At 35.3% G+C, this 16744-nt stretch overlaps 2 protein-coding genes across 3 annotated transcripts in view; one reads left to right on the top strand and one right to left on the bottom strand.

The window, feature by feature from the left end:
- Positions 1–3995, top strand: part of LOC107729959 (sodium channel protein type 2 subunit alpha-like) — a 52885-nt gene extending 48890 nt beyond the window's left edge. The window contains exons 22-26 of the mRNA XM_016540695.1: positions 996–1049; positions 1456–1597; positions 1690–1790; positions 1894–2188; positions 2489–3995. Of these exons, the coding sequence (XP_016396181.1) occupies positions 996–1049; positions 1456–1597; positions 1690–1790; positions 1894–2188; positions 2489–3708 (1812 nt within the window). The 3' untranslated portion in view covers positions 3709–3995. The remainder of the gene's footprint in view (positions 1–995; positions 1050–1455; positions 1598–1689; positions 1791–1893; positions 2189–2488) is intronic.
- Positions 3996–5975: 1980 nt separating this feature from the next.
- Positions 5976–16744, bottom strand: part of LOC107729982 (activin receptor type-2B-like) — a 24102-nt gene continuing 13333 nt past the window's right edge. The window contains exons 10-13 of one of the 2 annotated variants that reach the window (XR_001638640.1): positions 16434–16564; positions 15402–15861; positions 7556–7559; positions 5976–5986 (exon numbers count right to left, since the gene is read on the bottom strand). Coding sequence is in view for 1 of the 2 variants with exons in the window: in XM_016540720.1 (XP_016396206.1) it covers positions 15658–15861; positions 16434–16564 (335 nt within the window). In the remaining variant the exon portion in view is untranslated. Of the gene's footprint in view, positions 5987–7555; positions 7560–14605; positions 15862–16433; positions 16565–16744 lie in introns of those variants that run through there. The other variant, XM_016540720.1, reaches the window with a different exon arrangement.

Genomic DNA, 16744 nt, shown 5'->3' with positions numbered 1-16744 from the left:
TTGTTTGGGGGGGGGGGGGTTAGAAATCAAAATGACCGGAACACAAAATGAGTTAAAATTTAAGGCTGCTGTAAGTATAGTTTTAAATAAATTTTAAATATTTTTTTTTATGAATTACTCATTCACATATCATACACAAAGCATATGGGGTAGAAACATTTGTACAACTTATTTTTACATGTCAATATTTTTATAAATATCAATATAAATTTGATATTCAGTATAACGTTTTTATCAATTTTTCAATTAAAAGGGGCATGGGGCAAAAATGCTCCCCAAATTCAAGAGAAAAGAGCAAAAAATGCCCCCTCACAATTAAACTAACTATATTATGGCTGTCGCAATTAAAGTGAAATGTATTGAAGTTATTGGTTACATTTAAGTATTTAACTTAAAAGACAGCAGATACATTTAATAAGGAAATTATAAAAATTGCCCTTGCAAAGGAAAAAAAAATACCCCTGGAAATAAATTCCAGGAGGAATATATTGCCACTTAATGGAAAAGCTAATTTCTGATCCTGTTCCATTCCAATTCCAATTCATACTCATTAGTGGAAAGGGAGCCAATTCTGAATTCTTGCCATCTTGAACATTTCAGTCCAAGAAGGGCTTTTAGTGACTGTGCTGTAGAATCATCCCTCATATTTGTTAAGGTAGCCAAGCAACCAGAGTTCTTCAGGGGCCTGCAACTCCTTGCAGGGATTTAACCAATCGTTTACCTTTAGGAACAGTCTCTCAATCACCACAGGTTATAATTTCTGGAACCATGGCAACAACATCCAAAAATGGACTATCTTAATAGTGTTCATGCTGACTCTTGGTGAGTCACAACTCTTTGTATTTACAGAAGGTATGAAACTTAAATGCGTAATTACCTCAGACTAAAAAGCCACGTTTCGCTATGGTCAGGCATGAAAAAAATGTGCTCACCTAGAAACAGAACATATATTTGAATAAATTGAAGCATTAAAGCATTTGCATTTTGTTTTGCAGGCAACATTCAAAGGCTGGATGGAAATCATATATGCCGCCGTCGATTCCCGTGGAGTAAGCATGTTCTTTTCATTACTAAAATGAATGACTTGCAACCAAATTCACAAAAGAAGAATCTAACTATAGACTACAAACTATACATATAATTCTTTCATCCTCATTTAGTCTTAAACTAGTCTTTAAAATAATTGTTTCAATTAAAAGAGGGTTCTTTAGAAAACCATCTATCCTTTGCCAAGAAAACCATTTGAAGAACCTAGAATTTTAACCTTTTCTATCCTTCAAAGAACCAATTAGTAACGCAATTACCCAATGCTAGAAAAATCTTTCTTGATAAGAACAGGGTTCACCTAAGGTGCTGCAAAGAACCTTTGAAGAACCTTCATTTTAGAAGTGTAGACAATCTGTGGAAAACCATCTTTGTGAGTCCTCTAAGTTTTATATTGTTCTTGTTTGTCAGGTTGAGGAGCAGCCCATCAAAGAGATAAACCTCTACATGTACCTCTACTTTGTAATTTTCATCATCTTCGGATCCTTCTTTACCTTAAATCTGTTCATCGGTGTCATCATCGATAACTTCAATCAGCAGAAAAGAATGATAGGTGTTTAAGATTTACTTCTTTTCCAGAAGCATTAGTTTACATTTAATCTGTTCCATGAAAATAATAGCAGCTGGTTGTTCTTTGTACTAAAGGTTGCCAGGATATATTCATGACCGAAGAGCAGAAAAAGTACTACAACGCAATGAAGAAACTTGGTTCGAAAAAGCCACAGAAGCCAATTCCAAGACCAATGGTGAGATTATGATTTGTAACATTGTTGCAACTTTAAAAATCCTTAAATGTTCTCATACCGATTTCCCTTTCTAATTTCTCACCATAAACACATTTCCATCTAGAACATTTTACAAGGATTCTTCTTCGACTTGGTGTCCAAGCAAGCCTTTGACATCACCATCATGATGCTCATTATTCTCAACATGATAACCATGATGGTCGAGACTGATGAACAATCTGCTCGCATGGAGACCATCCTCAATAACATCAACCTGGCCTTCATTGTCATCTTTACCACTGAATGCCTCATCAAGATATTTGCCCTCCGCTGTTATTTCTTCACCATTAGTTGGAACATATTTGACTTTGTAGTCGTGATTCTGTCCATCGTTGGTAAGTGCACGACATTCCAGTCTGGTAAGTGGTACGTGTGTTGCTGATTCAAGATACTTCCATGCTGAAAAGACCAACTTGGTTTATACTGTTTAGCTCTTTGGTACTGATCCATCTGGTCACCATTATGGTGAAGCCAAAGAAGGATTGCTGGTTTGGTTAAGTTAGTTAAGAAACATTGCAGAAACACCGGCTTGTCTTTTCAACTGGGTTGTTGTGATCTGAGATGTTCATAGTGCCATTTCTCAATTCTTCCAACAGATTTTCTTCATGAGTCCACCTTCTATGTGTTGATATCTGGTTTTAATTTGTCCTTCCTCATAGGAATTATCCTTGCTGACATAATAGAAAAATACTTTGTGTCTCCAACTCTGTTTCGAGTGATCCGGCTGGCAAGAATAGGACGAGTTCTCAGACTAATACGAGCAGCTAAAGGAATAAGGACGTTACTTTTTGCCTTAATGATGTCGCTGCCGGCGTTGTTCAACATCGGCCTCCTGCTCTTCCTGGTCATGTTCATCTATGCCATTTTTGGCATGGCAAACTTCGCCTACGTAAAGAAGCAGGGCGGGATTGACGACATGTTCAACTTCGAAACCTTCGGGAACAGCATGATCTGCCTTTTCCAGATCACCACATCGGCCGGTTGGGATAACCTACTGGATCCCATTCTCAACAACTCTCCGGAAGAATGCAGCTCGAGTTACATCAACACCGGAACCAACACTAAGGGCAACTGTGGCAACCCCTCGGTAGGGATCACTTTCTTCGTCAGTTACATCATCATTTCCTTCTTGATCGTGGTCAACATGTACATAGCCATCATTCTGGAAAACTTCAGCGTGGCCACCGAGGAGAGCACTGAACCTCTGAGCGAGGATGACTTTGAGATGTTCTATGAGGTATGGGAGAAGTTTGACGTTGAGGCCACACACTTCATCGAGTACTCCAAACTCTCGAGTTTTGCCAACAACCTTTCCGAACCTCTGAGGATCGCCAAACCCAACAGAATTAAACTCATCAACATGGATCTACCCATGGCCAGCGGCGACAGGATCCACTGCTTGGACATCCTGTTCGCCTTCACTAAGCGGGTCCTCGGGGAGACTGGAGAAATGGACGCTTTGAAGCAGCAAATGGAGGAGAAGTTCATGATGACGAACCCTTCCAAGATCTCCCACGAGCCCATCACCACCACACTGCGGCGCAAGCAGGAGGAGATTTCGGCATCCCTGATCCAGCGTGCCTACGGGCGGCACCTGGTTAGACGGCAAATGAAGCAGGCTTCTTACCTGTACAGGCACATAAACCAAAACACACCCTGGTCGGAAGAAGACTGCGCTCTGGAGCGGGAAGGACTCATAGCGTCTATGATTAAAGAGCACTACGGTCCCGAGAAGGGGCCACCGTACTTAGCATGTCCTCCGCCGTCCTATGAGGCTGTAACAAGGGATCCTAGTGACCGTTTCAAGATGTTAATACCTGACTCTCAATCCAGTGAGCCTCCTAAATCAGAAGAGACATATGACGAGACCTTTCTTTAGGAACTCTTTTCTAAGTCTAATCGAAATCTAATCAGGAGGAATTCAAATGCAAACAAGATTTCACTTTTTTAATATGTCAGAAAAAGTTTGGACAACCTGTTGTTTTTGTCATAAAATATGGCATGGTATCATGGGGGAACTGACAAAAATAAATGGATATATCAACATGAGGATGTACACGTCGCTCAGATGTGTTGCACATATCACAATTGTAATATATTGCACAGATATTATTTTGGTTGTTTCCTATAAAGCTCAACAGGCCACATACGTGTTTTTCCCAGTTTTCCATTTTTAGGAATTTTATCACTTTTTTTTACACTTGATGAGAGTAACTGTGATTTATAGTAACTGGTGCAAGCAAAAAGCCCCTAAATGCAGTTCGAAAGACTATTTCCTCTTACAAAGTGAGTGATTTTGCATTTTTATCAGTGTTTCTTGTTGAAAACAGGCAGGAAGTGTTTAAAAATGGTTTAAAATAAATGTGAAGTCAAAATGGACTGTTTAAGTAAACACATGTAGATGCTCCTGATTTTATTATGTACATTTGGTGTGCGTTATTCCAAAGAAAGAATCTATGTAATGTTTCATCAAAATGAAACAACTTTCCTGGCTGATGACATGTATGTTTCAACCTCTTCTCTCCAACAGCTTTTGACATGCAATGCCCACTATTAATGATTCAATGAATTCCCAATAGATAAAAATCCAGTATTGCCTAAATTGGGTTAAATATTCTGTTTCACTTACCTTAAAGCAGTAAAATGGGTTTCATGTTGACTTTACTGAAATAAAATGGATATACAACTATACAAAATTTGAATCAGCTGAAATTACCTTCAGCTCTTATGTTTTATTCAAGGGCTTTTTTCTCAATATATTGCACATTGAAATACTTTAGACTGGATCATTGAAGATTTTCAGAGTGTCCTAATTACTGGAAACATGCATATGTATGTCAGAATAATATGACTGATATTTGTGCTTATAGAATACACTTTTTAATCATATAACCTCACCACTGTTTTCAGTCAGGAATACAAACTCACATGCATCAAATGCATTTCTGTGACATTTTAAACTATATATATTTACAATATGTACACAAGCAAATGAGAAGAAAAGTACAGATGTATCATCAACATCCATGTACAGGTATATCAAAATCTGTGTTCAACAAGATATTCTACTCCTACTTTTTTATGAAACAAAACTCTGCTTTCCACAAAATGATCTCTCTGTTGTATTTAATTTTAAAGGGGTCATATGATGCTATTTTAAAGATCATTATTTTGTGTATTTGGTGTAACAGAATATGCTGACATGCTTTAATGTTCAAAAACACATTATTTTTCAAATACTGTACATTATTGTAGTTCCTCTAGAGGTCTGCACGGGCTTTAAATTGAAGTCCGAACCCGGCCCGTACCCGAGATCGTCTGACCCATGTGAACCTGCGTCTGCGCGTCTCTCTCTACAAGCAATGAGGCTTAGTTACTTCAAAAACAGCGAATTTACCCCCTCATTGCAGAGAAATATAACGTTGAGTGTCAGTAGCCTGTCGAAGCTATTTTACTAATAAAAGTTTCCATGCTGTGTTGTCGTTGTCATGTGGAATAATGTGTGCGTGCGTATATGAAAGCAGCATAGACTGCATATAGTTTTAGTTTAGCTATAAACCCGAACCCGAAGCTATTCATTAAACATTAACCTGAACCCGACCCGAAACCCGAAAGTATTTCGGGACCCGTCGTGCTATGGGTCGGGTAGCAGACCTCTAAGTAACGCCCCTTTCTATAATCGCGAGCTTCAGCTTTCAACATAAATGTAAAGACGGTACATAATGTGCTTAGTTTTACCATCAGTTCAAGCCCGAAAGGGGAACAGAGTCACGTGACAGACACAGTGATGATGCTGGTATGTATTTGCAGTACATAAGCCACGGTTAAGAAAGCTGACTCCACTGTGATGTGACCCTGTCTCTCTCTCAGAATAAGCGCCAAATTGGCATATCATTGTTGGGATTGACCCATTTTTTTTTAGAAATAGCCTTTGCACAGCCAGCCTTGTAGGCTACTCTCCTAGGTTCACAAAACTGTCATCCATAAAATGCGTTGCACAAATTCGAACATCTGGGTTGTGCTGTTCTGTTGTAAATAAATCTTAACCAATGATTCCTCATTGCATCTACTTCCGGAAGGCCAAATAAAGTGCTTTTGCTTTCGCACAAACACACAGCGTCTCCCTTGACATGGCTGCATCAACACGACTGCAGTTCCTGAAGCCACGCCTTCTTTCTTTGCATGCACATTTGGGCGGCATTACGCAAATATTTCCACATCGTGACGTAGACATGTGGGGGCGTGTTTGAACGCCTGGTCTGGATCAGCCTTCTCTTTTAGATAGAATAAATCCTTTTGTGGGAGACTTTGAGCTTTGTAACTCTGCAGATCTTATACATGCACAAATAGCTACATAACACACTAAAGAAAAGGAAAAAAATCGCATCATATGACCCCTTTAAAGGGCATTTATGGAACTTGAAACATGATAAAAAAAATTTCTCATGGGTACATTAAAAAAATTCCTAATGGACTGATGGGTGGATGACAATCACACATTTGCGATCTAATTTTGTCATGTTACATAGACACAAAATGCATCAATTGAATGCCAAGAATGATATAATTAGCAAGAATGACATTGTTTGACGAATGCAGTTTTCTTCCCTGTGACACTTCCTATATTGAAACAGGATGCTGTGGCATGACATATCAAATGTTTTGTGTTTTAAATAGCCATTAGTTTGTCACAGATGTGAACTATGATTTGTTACTTTAGTAGTTAGAAGAGACATTGTTATTTTAGAGTGCATTTTAATGCATATTGTATACATTTTTATACAGTCTAGCAAGTATCCTCAATATTTTTGTGCATTTTGCTAGAAGAGAAAGGTTGAAAAGTAAATCTGTTTTTTAATAGTTTATTTTGTTAGTTTCTAGGGGTAGGGTAGTATGTAGACTCTGAATAAAAATGAAAAATGCAACTTTTTATCTCAACAATTCTGACTTTTTTTCTTGTGAGTTTACATCACAATTGTAAGTTTACATATGAGGAAAAAACTAAGAATTGCAAGGGAAAAAAGTCAGTTGTGAGATAAAAGGCTGCAATTTATGCTGTGGTGGAAACAAAAAACAGAATTGCGAGATGTAAACTAAGAATTCAGAGAAAAGAAAGTTCAAATTGTGAGAGATAAACTTGCAATTGTGATTTCGAGTTTTTTGAGGTAAAAAGTCGCATTTACTTATTTTTTTTTAATTCCATGGCAGAAATAAGCCATATTACCGAACATGGCTTATTTAACAATCACAGATTAAAATTCTCATTTTGATTTCATGCGGTTATTGAGCTAAAAAGTTAATGTTTTATTACATTTATTTTGTAGTTTCTTAGTGTTAATTATTAAAACCAAGTCGTCGTTGCAGGGGTTATCTCTTCAGTTCATCAGCTGAACATTGAAGAACTGGGTCGGTAATAAGCTGCTGTCTGCCTTCTGAACATTAAACACCAGTTTAACCAGCTTTTCTTTAGTGGGAACAAAAAAAGGTGCTTCAAACAGCGGGGCAGTTTTTGTTGATTTTGTAACGGTGTGCATGGATTTGTGCTCTCAGCTCTTGGTTAGGGAGCCAATTTGGCTGTGTCCACTGGGAGTTTGCCCTTTCTCCAGCCCAGGGTGAGGGTGTTCAAATCCTCCAGACCAGCTGGACCTCCAGGATAATCCCAGTGGAAAATAATCACTTGTTTTAATTACACACAAATGCACTCGAACTTCAGTTCGCTCAGTCACAGACCTTAAAACTGCTACCTTTTACAAATGCAGTTGCCTTTTTCATTTTGGAAAGGTGATGTTTTGTGTTTATTTTTAAAAGATTTTTACATTCTTGTTACAAGTGCTTTAAAAAAAAAAAATAATGTTGGGAAATTTTTAACATATGATGGGATGATTGTGATGGATGGAACTTCTTGAACCAAAATGGCACCTTTGCTTTTTTTTTCTGTTTATTTTATGTGATGGCCAGAATATTAAGCATGAAGAAACTCATTTTTAATATTTTGAACTTTGAATTTCAGTGACTGTGTAAAATTTTCCATGGTTTCTCATCCTAGCATCCCCAAACAAATACCAGATTTTTTCTCTGGATTATTACTTTTTTGATTGGCTTGTACTTTACTATTCTAGTTGTATATTTTTAAAACTTTGTGTTTCTCCATTCAGTTTCTGCACATGCTTTCATTTTAATTCTTTGCGTCTCTGGATCGCTTTAAAGAAATCCACTTTAATGAATGTGCTGCGTAATTGATCTGATGTTTAAACATCTGAACATGTGGCTGGGATTAAGCTCGACTACAGGAAACCCATTATTACAGATTAAAATGCACTATAACTAATTACATACACAAGCACATGCTTCTGTTATCTTCTATAAAAAAAAAAAGTTCTTAAAAGTAAATAAAACAGAAAGTGCTTTGCTATTTTTGAGTGCAAAAAAAAAACCCGCAATCAATGAGTAAATGTGATTAGTGCTAGATTAGTCAATCCCAGAGGAGTGACTGATGAAGTTTGTTCACTTCCTGGATTTAAGGATGTGAACACTCTTAATCAGGATACATGTGACTGACACTGAGACATAAAGGCTCTGAGAAGCTGCCAAATGCACAAAATCTAAAGCATGTATGTGACCTACAAACTCCCCAAAATAATATCATTATACAGTCCCATGCAACATTTGTTAATTTATTGCTATTGCTATGTCTTTGGTAGACTTTTTGGAGATATACATAAAATATATTATGTACAAAGAATATTTGAATGTTGAGGAATAGGAAATAACAACTAATCCTTAAACACACACATGAATGAATAAACATTCATATGATGACATCATGGAACACTACAGAGGAAATGTGATTCCAATTCTTGAAATACAAAAGCAAATGTGTACAGCACCATCTTCCGAGAAACCAAAATTCATAATATGATCATAATAATCTGACACAGAAAAAAAGGAAAAATGCAATTAACGCCGTCCATCTGTTGGTGCAGTGATGGCTTTAGAAAGGTTTGGAGAAATCCTGACCCGGAGGGGAGCTCCGCTTATTTCCACTGAACTCAAAACGAGACTTTTCCTGAAACAGCCCTTTTTTTTGTTGCTGTTCTTTTTAATTCATTCCATTTTTGTTCTTGCCATTACTTAATCTTGAATATTCATACATAAGGAACAAAGTAGGATCAAGTCATGACTGACGTATTTCACACTGTAACAATTGTCTTAATTTGCATATTGCTATTGCCAGTCATCAGTGAGTGGGACATTCTCATTCTAGAGAGCATTTGATTGGTCAAAACGAGTGAGTGCAGGATGAGTCACAGTAAATTTAGGATATTTTGAAGACCTTTTTAAGACCAAGTAAAGAAAATTTAAGGAATAAACTGAAGGGAACACAATACGTCAATATTCTCTCTTGAAAAATTTAAGGGGGTCTGAATACTTTCCGTACCCACTGTATATATATAAAAGCTTAAGTCTTGAATAGCTTTACCTCAAGCACTAGAATATGGATTTTTAAATAAAGAAACATTTACTTGAGAAGCAAAATGTCACAAGATAATTAAACCGAGAACAAATATCTGCCAATGGGCTCAGAAAAATCAACTTAGTTCAAAGGGAAAACAAGTTTTCATAACCAGATATTGTTCTTGTTTTAATCACAAACTTGCTTCATTTTGATCAATTTCTCAGAAAACAAGACTTCATATGTTCAGTTCACTTCTCAAGTAAATGTATTTTGATTTAAGGATGTTTAGATATTTGCATTGGAAAACAAGGCAAAAATACTGAGGAAGATATTTGTTTTTTGCAATACATGCAACATTTGGCCACGGGGACTTGGGGCAATAATGTCACCAAATTGGACAAAAATTCCTCTCATGAATTTTCTCATTATAAACAGATGAGAAGTGCAGATGTATGGTGTAAGTAAGAGAATCATTTCAGTGTATACAGCTTTATTGATTAAAAATTTTTTTGAGAGTGCTTAAACTCGCAATAGATCGAAGTTAGTGTTGATGTTCTTTGATAATGTGATAATGTTCTTCACTCTTTTTCTGTATAATTTTGCTGTCTGAATAACCGTGGAAATGAAACCGTTATTATTAGTAACTTGCAATGTTTCTATTAAATTGTGATACTGATAAATACAAATTCAGACCTATTAAAAAAATATTTTATTAGCCGCCCTACATGACACCCATATCTGAGACTTGCCTAAAAAGAGGGTTTGATGTTTGTAGTTAATAGCTTACACCAGGATTTCATCCTCAGGGGGAATGAGCCTTCAGAGAGACCATTAGATTCAAAAATAAATGATCTAAATAAACGTACAGTGCTTGTGAAAACTGTATTAATGTATTAAGTAAATATACACAACTAGCTATTAAAGCTACAGAATTTAGAGCAGCGAGGGATCCTGTGTCTTTCTTCTGTTGTTTGATTAACACAAACCCTGAAGATGGTTCACCCTCAGCCTAAGTTTTTAGGCCTTAATTTGTGGAAGGTCCTGTTATAGATGAACCATAGAAGATATTATTTTCAGATAGAAATTTCTGACTGATAAACACTTACGCCAAAGGAAAGGTCTTGTTAGCATGTCTATTTTAAGCAGGTTGTCTTGACCCTCCGTTGATCTCTGAGGATTTCAGTCATGTGTCACTCCTGCTGTGTTATTGTAGATCCTTACAGGGACAGAGGGCTCTGGCGAGATATATCTGCGGGTATTAAATATTTGGGACTGTCCATATGTCCCATCTCTTATCCTTGCAGTCAACATCTGTCACTTCCTGTCCCGAGTCATGAGTGTGCGTGCTGAGAGATCAGCCGAACACATACTGCCCTCTAGTGCTGCAGAGAGGCGAGTTCAACTTAAAGGGGTCATATACCCACAAGTTGATTTGAATCTTTAGGGTCTTAATGAAAAGTCTGTAACATAGTTTGGTTAAAATTACTCAATGGTAGTGTAAAAAACACCTTTTTTACCCTGTCAAAAACAGCTCTTTTCAGATCAAGCCGTTTTTGTAGCATTTTCCTTTAAATGTTAATGAGCTCTGCTAACCCCGCCCCTCTCTTCCCAGCTAAAACACGGGGTGGATTTTTATCATTATAGGGTGGTTGTGTACACACACTGCCAACACACATTTCAGTTCAAACAATTAGTAAAAGTGCATGTAGCATCCTATGACCCCTTTAAAAGCTGAATTACTGAAGCCTCATAACCCCAATGGATTTTGAATGTATTTTCAAAAAATAGATTTGTATAATTAATAATTGCATGAAAAAGCTAGATATGACTCATTGACAAATGGTTTTTGACCCATTTCCGGTATTTAAAAAGGGAGTTTTACCAGCAGTCAAGGCCTTTTAAATAAAAAATAAAATATTTTAAGAATTTTGACCAGCAGTCATGAACTTTTACTTTTGTATAAAATAAAATATTTTAAATTTGACCAGCAGTCATGTCCCTTCCTTTTCTTTGGTTATGCATCTTTTTTTGTTTTTAATTATTTTAATTTATTTTTGTACATATGCAACACTTAAAAAAATAAAATAAAATGTAAAAACTTGTAGAGGTCAAGTTTGACCAGCAATCATGGCCTTAAATAAAATAAAATTTAATTTAAAATTAAATAAAAAATTTAATATTCTAAAACACTTGACCAGCAGTCATGGGCTTTCTTTTATTTTTTTCTTTTGTACATATAATATATAATTATTCACTAAAATTCACACTGTCCTAAATGTAAAAGACAAACAGGACATTCAAGTGATAAACATGGGCAATGTTTAATTCAACAAAATACTGAACATGGCAGCAGAATCTGAAATGACCCAAACTGGGGCAACACAACATACATTTACTACATTAGCAGCAGTAAAAAACAACAACAACGCATCAATAGACCTCCATCATTCCTGATCCTTTGTGAGAATCCAGCTCACATTGAGCCGGCAAAGGATCATGGGAAATCTCCTCAGGTAGTCCTAACATACAAACACTTCTTTAGGGTTTATTTATGTGAAACAGAGAAATATAACAAGAGTAAAAGATGCTTCAACTACATCGGTTAGCAGATCTGATGACGTTATTTAAATACATCACACATCAACACCTGATAGCATAAAAGTTTGGCTTCAACTAAATTTGCACAACTTGCACTGCAGTACTTTAATTATATTTCAAATCCCTGATTTGATAATAGAGAGATCCAACTTAATACAATTGATAAGATGGAGACGAGGGAAGAAGATACATGTACCACACAAACAAACAAACAAAGGTAAACTAAATAAAACACAAGAAAGAAAGGGTTGCATGTCCTCAGAGAACAGTTCATCTGAACCACAGAAGCCACTGAACCTGCGGATGCTTGACTCAAAGCTAAACACTTTATGAAACGCATCGAGCACCTGCTTTTAAAAACAATAACACAAGAAAATCTCCTTAAATCACAGAAAAGCAGCTGGATATTAAATTATATTGCTACCACAAAACAGAATAAAATACTTTATATATATTTATATATAAAAAAAGTCACAATATCTGAGGTATATCTAATCACTGAGCGAATGACGGTTGAGATTCAGTGATCGTATTAGTGTTAGACTGACCAATGAGTCTGATAAAAGCTGCCTGTTCCTGAACAACACTGGAGTCCATGAGATGACTGAAGAGTACAGCACTACGGACATTCAGTCTTCAACGGTGAAGTTATTGCGGGAAACAGGCGAGCCGTGAGATATCACCACTGTTGAGATGTGAATCGAGAAATGCCTGGGTCATATTTCACCCCAAAAATCTAAAGAAAAAGTAAGAACTTAAATGATGCAGAAAGAGACTGAAGCCTATTTTAGGACTGTATGATTTCAAGTTCATTTCAAGTCATTTTTTCCTCATTAACGTAATGCAAAACATTATTCTTATTACTGTGATGCAAGGAAAATATATTTAAATTGTTCAACAATTGTAAATATATTTAGTTTAATTTTTGTCGTATTTAACATCAATTAAAAAAAATCTGTATTTTTTTGCATTACAGTAATGATAATTCGGGGGAGAAAACTGTAGCTTAATTATGACATTAATGCTTTAAGAGACCAAAAATTAACTTTATTTTCTGCTAATTTAAATGTTGTGTTAGGAGAATGAAGCCTATTTTAGGACAGTTATGATTTTTTTTATATTGTGACATTTTCATGACATTTCAGCACCAAAAAAAATATTATTAATGTGCTGCAAAAGAAAATATTTAGATATAGATATATAGATATATTTTAGGTGGATTTTTATTGTATTTAACATCAGTTAAAAAAACTGTTAATCTGGGTAAGGAAAGTGTTGCTTAATTATGACATTTATGAAAATAACTTTATTTTCTGCTAAACTAAATGTCGCATAAAGAGAATGAAGCCTATTTAAGGACCATTAAGATATTTTTATTTTGTGACATTATTTAGTTGATAATTAAGCCATTTTAGGGAAAAAAAATACTCAACTTCAAGTCATTTTTTCCTCATTAACGTAATGCAAAACATTATTCTTATTACTGTGATGCAAGGAAAATATATTTAAATTGTTCAACAATTGTAAATATATTTAGTTTAATTTTTGTCGTATTTAACATCAATTAAAAAAAAATCTGTATTTTTTTGCATTACAGTAATGATAATTTGGGGGAGAAAACTGTAGCTTAATTATGACATTAATGCTTTAAGAGACCAAAAATTAACTTTATTTTCTGCTAATTTAAATGTTGTGTTAGGAGAATGAAGCCTATTTTAGGACAGTTATGATTTTTTTTATATTGTGACATTTTCATGACATTTCAGCACCAAAAAAAATATTATTAATGTGCTGCAAAAGAAAATATTTAGATTGTTAAACACAATTGTAAATATATTTTAGGTGAATTTTTATTGTATTTAACATCAGTTAAAAAAAACTGTTAATCTGGGTAAGGAAAGTGTTGCTTAATTATGACATTTATGAAAATAACTTTATTTTCTGCTAAACTAAATGTCGCATAAAGAGAATGAAGCCTATTTAAGGACCATTAAGATATTTTTATTTTGTGACATTATTTAGTTGATAATTAAGCCATTTTAGGGAAAAAAAATACTCAACGGCACAAAAAAAGGATCTTTATTTTTTGCTAAATTAAATGATGCATAAAGAGAATAAAGCCTATTTTAGGACCATTATAATTTTTTTTTATACTGTGACATTATTCATGACATTTTAGCACATTGGATTTTCATTATGGTAATGCAAAAAAAAAAAAAACTATGATGCCAGAAAAAATGTATTTAAATTGCAAAAACACAATTGTAAATATGTTTTAAAATAGTTTTTATTGTACTTAAATTACATTTACAAAAATGAATAATAATTATTGTGGGATAGTATTTTTTTATTTTATTTTTGCATTACAGTAATTATAATATGCAATGGCCCAAAAGCTTTATGTTCTACAAAATTAAATGCTGCATAAAGAGAATAAAGCCTATACTATGATAATTTAGATTTTTTTTTATTGCAACATATATTAGAAAATAATTCATATTAGAAAAAAAAACAAAAATCACATTACTGTGGTGCAAAAAAGCAAAAAAACAACAACAAAAAAACACCCTTATTTTCATTACTGTGATGCAAGGAAAAATATATTATATTTGTAAAGCACATCTGTAAAAATAGTTAAAAAGGTAGTTTTCTTGTACCAAATTCCTTACACTAATATAAATTAAATAAAAAAATATATTTGTGATATTTTTCATTAAAATATTTGTTTTCTATTACGCTAATGATATGCTAAGATGTGCTTAACAGTTATGAAATAATGCCGCAATGCAATAAATCTTGGCCCTAAAAATAAGCTTTACTTTCATTGAACAAAATTTTCATGAATGTATAATTCTACATTTTTCATTTTGATTTTAAGATGACTTATGACCCAGATTTTTCTTACTGCTGAGAACTATTGCTGTAAGAGTGAGCGGTCACACAATCACATGCACAGAGTTTACCTGAGTAGTGTAGCGGATAAACATCACACTTTCCTGATGCACCGAAACATTTAGCCGTGATTGAAATCAAACCTGTAACGCAGCGCTGGTCTTCACGTGGCCGCAGAACTAATACTTCAACTGCAGCTCTTGTCACTCAGAAACAACGAACGCTGAAACACGCCAGCGGTGATGATGGCACGTCTGACTTCAGATACTTCAACATAAGCAGATGCTACATTAAAACCAATCCCGACGCTGCGAAAGGCAACTCGAATCATAACAGTCCCGCTGCCTTCAGCTTCCAGTGTCCCAGACAACTGCCGTCACTGCCGGAAATACGAAAAATAACATCCCACAAGACATTTCAAGGAAAAAAGGGTACATTAAAACTACACTAAAATTCACTGAGTACAAAAAGGACCTTGTGTGCTCTTGGAAGGTTGTGTAACAGTCATCAGATCGTCGTGTAGTCTCGATAAAACCCGAGGGTAGAGCATTTTGGATGGAGGTATTCATGGAGTGAAGGCAAAAAAACCAACAACATAAAAATGGCATTAAAACCGATGAGGTAACGTGTGCTCATTTCCCAGCAGTCTGAAACGATCCCCTGAATGCCCTCTGAGAGTTCGGTCTTCTCGCGTTTGAGGTTTTTTGTGTGTGCCTTCCTCTCGGAAGAGTACAGTAGATGAATGTGCTGGTGAAAGCGATCCAACGATGCAAGAAGAAATGAAATACATGGCGATCCAGAGATCAAATTAGCAGCAAAGTTCACATTTACTGGAGCGATGAACACAGTGGTTCGCAGTCCCTGATGTTTGGAGGCGGGCGTTCAGGTGCTGGACTCTTTGGGAGGAAGGTCCGTGTCGCTGTGGGACGTCATCATGGAGACCAGGCACTCCGAGGTAGACGTGTTGATGGTGTTGGTTGTCTTTGAGATGGTGGAGATGCGCTCCTCCACACAGCCTGCGGACAGCCGTGCCTCTGCGTCGTGGTCCCAGCACTCCTCGATGGTCTCACATAACTGGCCCAAACCCTGACGAAACCAGAGAGAAAGAGGTCAAAATAAAGCCTCGGGTTTTGAAAGGATTTCCACATTGTTAGAATTCATTTTAGAATTTTATAGGACCAGAATTTATAGGCAATGTAATTCAAAACTGTGATTTATCGGATAAAAAAAAAATGTGATAAAAAAAATTCAGGCTGCACAATTTGTCCAAATTGTTTGACTATATTTTATTATTATTGTTATTATTATTATTGATACTAAATAAAAATAATTACCAAATAAAACATTGTTTGCAGGGCTGTACAATTTTCCCATAATTCTGTGATTATACATCAATATGACACTATCAATAATAATAATATTATTTTTATTATTACATAAACAAATAAAATAAAATATAATAAAATACAAATATAAAAATAAATTTTTTTTTTTTTTTTTAAATATTGCTATTCTAACATTCCACTTTACATTAAAAAACTGCAACTGTAAAATTACAATACTAATATTTATAGCTGTCTTCATTATTTTCAAATGTTAAACTGCAGGGAGACCTTCTCTTTTGTTGATAAGCACTTCTTCTAAAAGTACATTCTCACCGGATGCTTGATCCAACAGTCTTTAAAAACAGGCCGCATCTTCTTGTGGACCACCACATCCTGAAGGTCTTCCAGTGAAAGATGTTGGCCCACCTCTTCCTCAAAGGGCAGCTGATACTCACCTACAGGACCTGAGTGAGACAGCAACAGCATTAGCTGTCTCACACACACAATACACAGGCATGTGATCGGCTAAGGAGTAAAATTACAATACTGATATTTATGGCCGTCTTAATCTTTTTGGGAACAAAACTGCAGGGAGACTTTTAAAAAAAGCTTCTCTTTTGTTGATTTATAAATGATTCTAAAAA

Source organism: Sinocyclocheilus rhinocerous, unplaced genomic scaffold (assembly GCF_001515625.1).
Source record: "Sinocyclocheilus rhinocerous isolate Xijiao unplaced genomic scaffold, SAMN03320098_v1.1 scaffold638, whole genome shotgun sequence".
Taxonomy (NCBI): Eukaryota; Metazoa; Chordata; class Actinopteri; order Cypriniformes; family Cyprinidae; genus Sinocyclocheilus; species Sinocyclocheilus rhinocerous.
This window is presented reverse-complemented; position numbering and strand designations above follow the sequence as displayed.